Below are 12,644 nucleotides of genomic sequence, written 5' to 3'. Positions count from 1 at the left end.
ACAGCAGCACTGACAAGGAAAGCCCTTCTGTGGGGGAGGCACCAGTCCCGAGGAACCCCACAAGAAAAGGTCCTGGGGACAGAAAAGCAGCAGAAAAGGTGGCTTGGCTACACAACCACGCTGCCCAGGATCAAACACGCTGGAGAGCAGCTGTCTTGGTGAAGATCTGCTCCTGCAGTGCTTGACTGACAGTCAGCAAACCAGGCAGGGACAGATCAAACTTCAGAACCAAGCGTTTCCAGCAAATCCTCGGCGTTCCTGCAGTTCATCATGCTGTCAAGCCCGTTGGCTGCTGTGGCACAGACGCAGGCTGTGTGCATACAGTTGGCTTTTCTCACCCCCTTTAGTTTATCCAGGTAATTAACTCTCCTCTGCAGACGGAACACCTTCCCACCACACAAGCAAAACGAGAGATGAGAACAAAAGCAGAATTCAGAGCCTACTTCACAAGCAAGGCTTGAAGCTGGATGTTATCCCTCACCTCCAGGCCCAACGCCAAACTCCTGGCTGAACGAACCGCAGCAGGGTCTGCTCTGCACGTACCACTACGTGTTTCACATCCACACAATCACCCTCTGTTCAAGTTCTTGGCTTCCATCACCAAGCAAAGGCTCTCCACATCCCTTTTTGGGGAGAAGGGTTTTCCAGCCCTGCTCCCTCCCCGAGGCTGGTGTGCCTGCTCTTACAGCTTCTAGGCAAAAGGGAGAGGAAAAGAATAAAGACTCACTTCACTGCGTGCCAAGGTAAGCTGCCAGCCTCTCTCCACGAGGAACACCTGCCCTGGATCCAAGCTGCCATGCCTCAAACCTTCTGGTCTCCCCAGGTTTCTCCTCCATACTGATCCGAGCTGAAGGCAGAGAGTATTTCCCACCTACTTCTAACTCTCGTCTTTTAATCCTTGGAGAAAGCCAGCAACGGAGCCTAGGACTGCACTGATCCTCGCCAAAGAAAGCCACTTACCCCCCACAGCTGGCTGCTCAGCGCTCACTTCTCACTTTGCAAACTGGTCGTTGAGAGAGCCAAACACGTTCAACCACAGGACACGCATCCACGAAGCATCCTGGGACTCATACCAGGGACTGCCTAAAGAGCCTACGATTTTACTCATTAAAGAAGTCACAATCCCTCACGTTAAGGTATTTTCCTTCGAGAGAGAAGCAGAACAGCGTGCTAAAATAACAAAGCTCTGTGCCAGAGATCACAGTGCTTAGTTATTCTAATCCTGAAGGCAGCAGCAAAGTACTTAACTACCAGATGCTATTTATTCTGAGAAGGAAACAGGGAATTATCAAGGACTTGGGCATCCGGGAGTCGTCTAACACCTCGCCATCGAACGAGAAGCAGGAGAGAGGAATCCTGACAGCTGTGTTCTTCAGTAGACCGGAGCTGCAATGCTCCGTGCATGTAAACACCTCTTCTGGAGACATCCCAGGGAGGTTTAAAGCCATGTAAAGCTTCAGGCTTTCATATTGAAATGCAAGAGAGAGCAAACTTGGTCTGGTCTGGAAATAAGATGCACAATTACGCATCCTCCAAGGGTGGGGAGGATGAACAAGGAGCTCTGTCTCAGCTCAGCTCGACCACAATCAGTGATCAGTCGGATATTAACCTAAAACGAAGATCCGCAGCCCAGGTTTTCTGTGAGAGGGACAAAGCCCTGAACTTTTCACTACCTTGCATCCATCTGTCATTAACTCTCACAGAACTTGGCCATGAAATAAGTCACACAGAGAGTTCGTGGCCAGAGCTGTAAGGAAAGCACACCCAAATTAAGACAGATTCCAGAAACTGAGATAAAAACTTAGATGGAGGAGACAGCTGTGGTTACTAGTCACAGCCCAAAGCGGGTCCAAGAACATAAGGAAACAGCAGCAGAAACTGCGAGATGTGCACGGCCTCCTTCCACCCAGCCAGCAGCACGAACGTCCCGCAGAAAACTCTGAAGGTGCCTTCAAGGAAAAGCTGCACCAGCCAGAAAAAAACAGAGCAGGGCTGGTTCAGGGTCCAGAACACGCTGTGAGGAAAGCTGACCCGAGGAGGTCAGCGCGCTGTGAGAAAGCTGGAGGAGAGGAAGCTGAGATAAGCACAACAGACATACACCAGCTGCTGCAGGGCTTCGCTTGGACCGGTGAGGACACGACGTGAAGCTGATTTGCTTCGGGACACGAGGGAAGAGACTTGGACCCAAGGGGAAGAGGGAGAAGCCTGTGCACACACAGGCTGATTAACGTGAGGACAGGGAGGCACTGAAATCAGCTGCTGGGGAGGATTTATTCCATCCCAGCTCTCTCCATCACCCAACTGCTAAAAATAGGTGAGACAGCTGCCTGCCAGGAGCAGGCAGGAGGCGCCCAGCCCTGCCTTGGCAGCAGGCTGGCTGATTCCTCACGCTCCCTCCCACTCCCCCCCGCCGCTGCCCAGTTTAGGCACTGGTAGCAGCACGCAGGGGCAGAGGGACAGGACAGGACACGAGGACACCTCTGCTCCGAGCCCCTTGGAGTGGACTGCTCTGAACAAAGCAAACCTGAACCATTTTAGGTTGGTCTTCCCAGCTAACTCGGCTCACACAGGCCAACATCACTCCTTAGGGAGCAGATCTCCCCTCGTGTTTGCTCCTGGGCACGCAGATGGTGCAACGTGGTCCAGCAAGGCAAGACAATTCTGCAAAGCTGCAAGGCTGGCAGAGACAGCAAGCAGCACAAGATGGGGCGACCACGAAGGCTCAGTACGATCAGAGCTGGCATCCCATTCTCCATCCCTGGCCCTAAAGACAGCAAGCTTGTCACCCTGCAGCCACCAGCCTCTGCTTTCAAGAAAAACAATACCTTAGGTGGGAAGGTAAGGGAGGACAGCTCCAGTTCTGCCAAGTTTTCCAGGTGCCCTCATAAACACAAAGCAGTGCACTCGAGGCTTGCATAAACCTGGCTTTTAGAGCTCAGACGGAGCCAGATGAAGAGACAAGTGAGACTTGGAAGGACAACCGCCAGCTGCTGAGATGGGTTTGTTGGATATCCAAAGCTGCTACCCAAGGGTGAGAGGATGCCAAGACTAGGAAAAGATACAAGTGAAAAAAACAAAACTTCAGTTCAAGAAAAAGCAGCCCCCGTAGAAATAGGGAAAGAAAAGACACAGGAAGGCTGTGCTCCACAGGAACTCCAAGCTAGACACCGTGCAGGACTGGTAAGGGCCACAAAAACCCAAGCAGGAAGCAACGACCTGCAGAGCACGGGCCTTTTATTGCCAGAGTTAGCAAAAGCAACAAGGAACGCGTAATAAATCGAGACGGTTTGCTGGGTTATTGGAAGTGACAGAGCTAAACAAACAAAGGAAGTGTTCACTCGGAAATATCATGGCTTATATTCTGTACGTCCTCATCTCCAGAGAGATCCCAGAGGCTCTCTCCGCTTCACTGTATTGCACAGCAACACTGCAGACACCTATTTTTGCACCTCACTTTTAGTCACTGCTGAAATCTTTTGCAAAAATACGAAGCTCAGTTTTAATAAAAGTTGGCTGCCAGCTCGTGCCCGGCTGTTGTTGGCGTCCAGTCATCCTCTCCTCTTTCCAGGTATTAATAACACCAAGTTAACGGGGCTGCTGGTGTAACGACAGGCCTGCTAGACTTTGTAATTAAAGGAGGGTAAAGAAGAATTTAGTGACAAGGGCATCCAGAAAAGATGCCTTATGCTAAATAACAACATTAATAAATGTCATTTCTGGATGAGATTACCACTGTTGCTGATAACCACAGTAACGTTCATGCCATAAATGCAAGTTCCCATATGGCATTCCTCTTGCTACCGAGTGATACTGTGATTAATAGAGCAGGGCAACAAAAACCAACATGACACAGCCAAACAATTACAAACTGGGAATCCAAATACAAGCGTTTGATCATCAACGAGTGGCTGAGCTTCTCCCAAGCCCTGACAAGGCCAAATTCCTGGCCGTACGCCACCATTTATTAATGACCTAGAGGATAAAGTCCCAATATTAACCATTGCTCCTGTACAGCACCAGCGCAGCCCCTCCTAGGTCACTGATCAGCCTCCTCAGCATCTTTTTTTTTTTTTTTTAAATCTTACCCAATCAAAAGCCACAAATTAAATATTTATTGGGGCAGAAATAACAAATATTTAGCTTTTTTTTTTTTCTCTCCCAGAGTCAGAGCTCTTACTTCTCACGGGCTACCAAGATGCAGATGAAGTAAACTCATCGTAGCTCCTTGACAGCAGAGTTTCTCTGCAGACAGACAAGTCGGGTTGCTATAACGATGCAAAACGTCAACACAAGCTGATTAAACTCCAGCACGTTATTTTCCATCAAGCTTAATGAGCCTGCATTACTAATTAAGCATCATGAAGAAGTTTTAAGCAAGACTGACCCCACAGCACCTGGCTGGCAATACAGAACGTGAATTCTCATCAGCTCCTGGTTCTGATGGTGCAGCCCTGAGGAGCAAATCCATGGGGAAAACCAGGAAAAACACTTCAAGAATCTGATTAACTGCAAGGTGGAGCTATTTAAATGCAGGGAATCTTGCTTTGGGTACCCAAAGGAGTGTGAAATCTTTCACTGACTTACTGGAAAAGGGACGAGGGCCACGAGATCCCCCGCTGGGGATACCGAGAGCCCTCCAGGTTGCTTCATCCTCTTGCTCTTGGCTGAAAGCAGACAGCAGGGGAAGGCCACAGGAGGTCAGGCAGAGGGGGCTACCAGCTTCCAGGCCGTGCCGTTACCGGCTACGTCTCTGTTAATAACAATTCAGCTCCTCTGCTGCTGCACAAATCTCTGCAGAGCGCTTCATAGCATTGCTCCCTTCCCAGGCAGCACCTCTCGCAAAGCCCTGACCGCTGGAGCAGGCTGGAGGCAGACGGGCCGTGTCACATCAGACGCAGCCTCCTCGGCCTCACCAGCCTTTTGTTCCCTTCCGCTGGCCCCGAGAGCAGCACCACGCCATCCCATACGTGGTCTAGACGCCAAATGAAGAGCTTATAGCTTCTACCAGCAAGTCTCAGCCGCAGCCAACTGCAGGAGACTGCTGAAGTTTGCCAAAGGAAAAGATAAATAAATAACAAACCCCAAGGTTAGGCTGACTTCTCTTCTAAAACCTCCATTCCCAAGCGATGTGCCCAGCCCCAGCTTTTCTTGCTGCCTCCCCCGGTGAGCAGGCATTTCCAGGTCTCCAATCTAAAGGGGGGGGGAGGCAGCAGGTGGGGCCGTGGCCACCAGAGGGCACCCAGATTGCTTAAAAAAAGATGTCAAAGCGCGATTTCGGGTGGCATGAAAGACCTTGGGTTCCCATCATGTTATGAGACAGGATTCAAAGCGTGATCCTGTAGGAGAAGCGAAGTCTGGGGAGAAGCTTCTTGCACTGCCAGCAGGCTTCTCTGCACAAAGCCCAGAGCTGTTTCGCGATGCAAGCTTTAAATAAGCTGCTGTGAACGTGCTCACGCCCTGATCCAACTCCCCGGCCGCGTGCTCAGGACAATACCTGTGCTCCAAGCTTCGTGGTTCAGCTGAGGTCACTCCCTGCGGAGCAGTTCAGATGTTTTCCTAATTGACTCCAGCTCTGCTTTGGCTCGTTCCCCAGCATCAGATTCTTTCCTTTCCCCTGATACTCATGGGTAAAAATAATACGAAGCCAAGAGCCACCAGGAAGGACACGGTGCTCTTTCAACACGCCACTCACAGATCAATGTGGCTTCCAGCCTGAGAGGAAAATCCTCAGCATAGCAGCCCCAAGGATAGTCCCTTCCTTCTGCCACCTCTCACAATGAGAATTAAAAAATGGGGCAGAGCTCAAAATATAAATAGCCTAAAGTGGGTATTATCCGTTCCCCCCCATCTTCTCTCCTGCACCATGTTGAGTAGCTCCTGATCCAGCTTTAAACCAGGTCCCTCTCCTCTCGACAATGAGTTGTGGTATCCTTTGTTTTGCTAGAACAACAAAAGTCAGTCTCGGCTGGCGTAACTTCTTTCCAGCAATTCTGCCATTAAAAATGTATTCTAAGCAAATTATTCTGAAGTCCCCGCAACTCTGCCGGAAAAAAAAAGCAATGCATTCTTAAACAGTTTGCTAAGGGCTGACCTAAGCTTCAAAATTAATTCCAGAAGTACCAAGACAAAACCCACGCGAGGAAGACAAAAAGCTGGGAAGGTCAGCAAAGCAAGGAAGAGGAATGGGTGTCCCCTACACAGAGACTTCCAGGAAACAACTGGAGAACTGATATGGGATAACTCAAGGAGAACAGGGTGGAGGAAGAAGGGAGGAAGGAATGGTGAGGATGAAATGAATTTTCAACCTATTTCAGCCAGCACCAAAACAGCTCAACTTGCCAACAAGGAGCAGAACCTGAAAAACAAGAGCTTACAGCAGCGTGAGGATGTACCTTCACAGCTGGGAGGCAGGTAGCTCGCACTTGGTGGCTTCAACTTACGCACAGGATGGGGGAAAGAACCAGAAGAGCGTGGAGCAAAACCAGGGGGATGCATTAAACAAACACTCTGGGAAGCAAAGGATCTCACTGCTGAAGTTCCAGGGCAACGCAGTGCCGTACCCTCACCACCAATTCGTTTGGAGAAGGAGAAGAAAGAAAGCACGGCTAAATACTTCCAGTCAACGAGGAACGGCACTGGTAACACTGCTTGCAGAGATCTCTCTGCATCCCCAGAAGGTGCCTTCGCTCGTTCCTGTCACTCAGTAGTGGGTTGATCGGAGTGACAAGCTTCAGCACCGAAATCCCAACCTCAGCACTTGCAGATGCCCATGAATTCAGTCAGCACGGCTCACGAGAGGAAGATCTGTGGCCATTTAATAACACACCAAATGGGTATTTGGACCTTGAAGTAGAAGATACAAGTTGTACAAGAGCACCACTAATATCCTCTTACAAACACCGAGCGTGCCACAAACTGCAAGGCTCAGTAGCTCCCATACATTAACGCCTTCCTCAGATCAGCCAGTGACTGCACCAAGATTTATTCCCATTAATTCAGTTCATTATGCTAATGCCCAGATGCTTAATTGCTTCTGTTGCCAACTGGCAATCCTTTGGGTCTAAGTTATTGCTTAGAAAGGGTAAACTTCATTAGTCTTCCAAGCCTAGTTATTTGCACTGCTGGGCTATGCTTCACCACGGCCGAGCCGAGCAGCACTGGCCGCTCGTGTTGATATTTAGGTGAGATGTTTACCACGGAAAGCAGCTGCAAGAGCTCCTGGAGGACAGCAAGCCCCACGCCTGCAGCAGACAGCTACAGAGAAAGCCACATGCTGCGTGCCTGGGCTGACACAGATCAAATATGGAGATCCCACCAAGCCAGGGGGACACAGAAGAAGGCTCTGTCTTCATAGCACGGCAAGTTCAGGTACAGGCACCGCCTTATTAATCCCTTTTTGCAAGGTTCCTCACCACCAGAAGTACAAGGGACGTTTTGAAGCAGGAGGCTGGGGCTTCTTCCAGTTCTGATCAGTCGCAGCGCCGCTTCCCACAGGTCAGCAGGGCAGTGTTAGGGCACTGACACGCTGCTCCACGCAGAGGAGCAAAAAGAACAAGTCAGAGAGCATCTTTCCTGTATTACTGCTCTTCTCTAGTGCTGCGTTACCTCCTAATTACCTAGTCCAAGAAGTGTAAGATTCTCAGGTGCTTCTTGATTTAGCCTATGTCTAATGCTTTAGCTCAGAAAAAGCATAAAGGAAAGCGGAAAGAGGGAGGCCTCCCACAAAAGTGTCATCTCAAAGAAAACCCCCTGATAGCCTGCAGAGGAGCATCACTTAGTACCTTCCTCACTCAAAGGGCAAGGAAGCACCCAGCTGCATTAAGGGACCAGCCCAGGCTACGCAGAATATTAGCAAGCACACGCTCCTCATTAGGGTCACCTACCATCAGAGGGATTTTTTTCAGAGGCATTTTCAGAGTTACTTCTTTGTGATGCTAAGAGAGCCACGCTTAGGAAAAGCCTGGGGAAGCCCTCGGGAGGCAAGCTGTGCTGCAGAGAGGTTTCACAACAAAAGCTCAGTTGCTTAACTACCTGAAGGAAAACCAACGTCACCTCTGTCTAGCAGACTAACTGCACCAACCCACCTGGTTACACGAAGATCCTCCCTAACCTGCCCCTCTTTTACATACCAGTTCAGTGTTTAATAAATCATAATCCCTCGTTAATGTAAACACGGGCAAGCAAACAGATGGATGCGTGTTTTGCTCTGTAGTTTATAAATAACGTTTTCACTGACACTTGGCTTATTTAATCCCTGTGCCCCAGCTGGATGTATTATGAATTTGCCTTTTATAACTAATTCATTATACTTACCCCTTACCGGAATATCCCAGGATATCATTATAAGTGCTTTGTATTCGCCTGTGCTTTGTTCTTAATCTCTAGTGATCACCTCGATTTATATTGTGGAAGAAAGAAAACAGAGATTCTCATCTCCCATTTATTTAAAGTGTTAAAATGCTTATTTGAAAGTCTGGTGAGAAATCCTATGGGTGCCAGTAGGAAGTGTTTTCTATATGTATACCAAGCATCAGTTTCGTTCTTATTTAACAGCTGTATGTTGAGTAATTAAATGAATACCGTGTGCCTGGACGTACTTCTGTTTTACAATCACAGGCATTGTGGGTTTACTTCATAGCTCAAAGAAGATCTTCAAAGTCCATGCAAATCTGCTCAGTGGTTTACAAATTCATAAATAATAAAAAAAAAAAAGAGCAAAGAAAAGAAAAAAATCAGAGTAAGTCGCTGCAGACTGATCAGGACTTGGGAGATCACAGACCACGCCACTGCAAAGACGCTGCCTGTCTGCTTGATCTGATTTTATCTGCGCTCTCACCTGCACAAGGTCGCGCCTGGTCACAGCTCCCAGGGCCCTGAGGAGCAGCCAAGTACTCCCGGAGCTAAGATCACTCCTGCAGATTACCCAGCCCCAGGTAACAACTCAGCTGTTTCCAGAAGCAGGGGTGAAGCTGCTGCAGGAGGGAGATGCCACCTCAGTGTCTTTGGGAGAGCTTGAGGCAGGACGTTACGCCCTACCTACTTGATGATCACACAGAGGATGCTTCAAGCAGAAAACCTGCTCGATTCCCTGCCTGCAAAGGGCATTATCCTGGCCACCACCACAGAGGCATTCAGCCTCCATGCTGTGCGGCTGCGCATTCAGGTCCTGCAGATAAGGATGCGTGAGGTACCTGTGGATTACTTGTAAAATGTAGCATAAGCTGATGCTGCTGGATCGCAGCGTTCTCCTTGATCCAAGCAGCTCTTAAAAAAGGCAACATCACTGTTGAAAACTCTAGGAACAGCCAGAACAATTAACAATTAGCATCTTCTTCCCATTACATTAAAACTAGAGCCTTCTGGCCAAAGAGGCTCGCAGAGAGCCAACAAACCACCTAACACTGGAATGAAACGAGGTGGGTTTTCAGCAATGACTTCACTTGCAGGCTCTAATTACAGCCAGGAACTCAAGTGGCACGGCTGGTGCCACGCTGCTTTCATGTTTTGAGACAGGTGAAGAGTCCTTGATTTACTTCAGATGTGGCACGGGCCCAGGGTTCAGCGAGGGGCATCGCAGGCAGGCACAGAGCTCACCGTTCTCCTCGCAGCTATGAAACCAAGCTTTGAGCTTCATCAGTAGGCACACCCAGACCATCCTTTTAAAAACCACAAGTCTTGCTTAGAGCTACCTTACCAGTAAAGGATGGACCATCCCCTTCGGCTCTCCCCCTTGCTGTTTTATTTGTGAAGCAGCCAGCAGAAATATAAAGAAAAGCAGTGTAGCATCCCCTGGCCCAGCACACCGCCCTTCACAGCCCTGCCAGCAGCTGAAAGCACTGCGTTGTCACCCAGCTTGGCTGAGGCAACTGATTTGTTTGCACAGCACCACAGACCCAGGCAGCATCACCAGGCAGGAAGAAGCCTGGCAGCAGACCCCACCAAGGGCAAACAGCCTGCATGGGAGACTGCTACAGAAGGAAGCTCTGCAGCCCTGAGCTTTGTTTTATCTCTCTGACCACTCAGAAGAGCAAGAAGCTCCGCAGAGGGCCACCAGCAGCACATTCTGTTCCTTCCATGCAGCAGATGCAGAACCAGCAGCAACACTTCACAAAGTCTCCTGCAGATCTGAAGCCTGCCTGCAGGCACTTACCACAGGGCCCAGAGCTGCAGGAAGCCCAAGGCAAGAAATGAGAGAAATGTTACCTCTGCCAAAGGAGCCTGGCGCTTGCTGTCACCGCCGTCGTCCCTATGAAAGCCGCCACCACGAGCCTCTGCCTGGTCCTGGGGTGCTGTGCTGCCCTGTGGTAACGCCGAGAAACAGCAGCCAGCCCTGCTGCCACAGGAAGAAATCGCAGACGAAACATCCTGTCGAGCAAGAACAATGCATTATTAAAGGAACAAACAGCTTCCAGCAGCCCACTCTCACGCTGACCCCCGGCCTGGAAGGATGCTAGCGCCCAACCAGCAGTCTGAGTTTTCCTGAAACGGGAAAAATGGCAGAAAATAACTGTCACAGCTGATCATTAGCTGCTCAGAAATAGGGGTGTGACCTGCCTAATAAGCAGCAAATTAGAAGTATTACATCTTGGCACACACCTGGCTAACACACCTTGCTGTCACATCCTACTTAGCTGCCCTTACGGCATTTTTTGAATTCCTCTTCAACCTTTCCCCATCCGATTTCATCAGGAGGAAATACTTGTACGCCCCTGTTCAACTGCCAGGGCATAGAAGATCTTGAAAGCAACCACACCAAATGAGTAATGGCCATTTGCCAGAGGGAAAGACAGACGGATTTTAGAAAGCAAGTTAAACCAAATAACAAGCAAACCAACCCGGTAGGAAAAACCTCATTCATTTTAAGCTTCCCCAAGAAAACCCTACTGTTCTTAAACCACTTTTTTTTTTTTTTTAGCTAGCCTGGAGCAAAACATTTATATTCAACTTTAAGTAGCAGGCAACTTTCAAAATGTCAAAGCTCATAAAATACAATCTGTACCCTGTTACACACACAACACTTCGGAGACGAATGAAAAACCAGACCCACAAATCTAAACATTATTACAATGGAGAAATCCGAGCTGCAGAAACGTGACCTGGTAACACACCCGAGCTATAGGAGCCGAAGCAATTTTTGCTAGCTCGCAAAATTGAAGGCTGAGGGCAAATGTTCACTTTAAAAAGGAAAGCTGCCCTTTTTTTTTCTGGTTGTTTGGGGAAAAAAGGTTTTACTTTAAACAGATGCAAATTCAGTCTTCTGATCACAGGGGTCAACCCATGCACGACAAAGCATGGAAAGGCCTTGATGTAAGAAAAAGTTGCGAGCAGAATTTTGGAAGAATTCCCAGGGCCAGCGAAAACACCAGAAATGGAAAGCGGTGGCCTGATTTTTTTTTTCCACTTTCATTACCCATTCTTGCTGTTCTGCTCAAACATTGCCAGGCAGTGAATAAATCGCCACGGAAGACAAAAATGAAGGTACAACTGGTGGTTTCTACCTGCTTGTGCAACGCAATGCCAGCAGAGATGCACCCTGCTCCCCTGTCCGTGCTGTCCCGGCCCAGCTCTGCCTCTCTGAGCAGCACGGAGTTTGTATTCCTCTGGGCACACGTTAATGACTAAGCCTGCAGTCAGCATCACCGTTTTGTTGATTCCTTTAAAAATAAATAGGCTTAAAATCAAAGTTTTAATGGAATTCAGCAAGCCGGCAGTGCCTGTTCTCCAATCCTCTCCAGCTCGGAACAATAGAAGATTTTGTTATGAAAACCAGCTCTTGTTTCAAATTATTTCCATCCTACACAAACCTGATGTTCCCGTCTCTTCTCCGGGGATGAATTTGTTACATACGCAGAGAAAAATCTGCGAGTGTTTATTTTCACAGAGGAGCTAATGTGGCCCTCAGTCGAGTTCCCCCTTCCTAATTACAGCTCCACATGCACAAGACGTAACGGAGAAGGAAGCGCTGCCAGGATCATTTCATCAGTCAAAACGAGAAACCGAGCCCCACGGTGCTGACTCTTTAGCTGTAAAAGATTTTACAAGATTTCAGCCTGGTGGCTTTCATATTGCATAAATGCACTGAGCCCCAAGAAACCCTGAATTACCAGCTTTGTCCAAGTTATCCCCACTCTTGGCACTGGGATATTTACCTAGACAGGGCCCACGTGGTAGCAGCTGCCTGGGACTTGCAGCACACAGCTTCCCTAACAACTCCAAAATGAAGAATATACTTACCGTAGATCAAAAAAGCACTTGGGAGGCTGAGTTTTCCACGCTTCCCATCTGTAATTTTACAAAGTCTCAATTTTTTATCATGATCGCCACCCTATTAGGTAGGTTTTGTTAAAACCTCCTGGCATTTAAGACAAGATCACTCAAAAGCAGGTGAGAACTTCCCAAGAGGTTGAAAATAAGCATCTTGCCCTACAGCAGCCAGGAGTTTAACACCACGATCTCCAGTGGGATGAGGACTAGAACTGGGATAAAGAACAAAACTCCCAAGAACTGACGTGGTTACAGCTTGCTGTAAGAAACAGACCCACAGTTTTTGCATGGTTTAATACAAGAAATTATTATTTTTTTTTTTTTATAGAGTAGCTCAGAAAAGCCTTAACCTGAGAGCAGTAAAAACTGGCACCAAACAA

At 48.5% G+C, this 12,644-nt stretch overlaps 1 protein-coding gene across 5 annotated transcripts in view; it reads right to left on the bottom strand.

Moving 5' to 3' along the window:
- The window catches only part of MICU1 (mitochondrial calcium uptake 1), a 79,366-nt gene that overhangs the window by 56,611 nt on the left and 10,111 nt on the right, over window positions 1–12,644 (bottom strand). For 4 of the 5 annotated variants that reach the window (XM_068688408.1, XM_068688410.1, XM_068688407.1 and 1 more), the window contains one exon: window positions 10,204–10,365. In XM_068688408.1, the coding sequence (XP_068544509.1) occupies window positions 10,204–10,364 (161 nt within the window). In that variant the 5' untranslated portion in view covers window position 10,365. Of the gene's footprint in view, window positions 1–10,203; window positions 10,366–12,644 lie in introns of those variants that run through there. The other variant, XM_068688412.1, reaches the window with a different exon arrangement.

Source organism: Anas acuta, chromosome 7, assembly GCF_963932015.1.
Source record: "Anas acuta chromosome 7, bAnaAcu1.1, whole genome shotgun sequence".
NCBI classification, from domain to species: Eukaryota; Metazoa; Chordata; class Aves; order Anseriformes; family Anatidae; genus Anas; species Anas acuta.
This window is presented reverse-complemented; position numbering and strand designations above follow the sequence as displayed.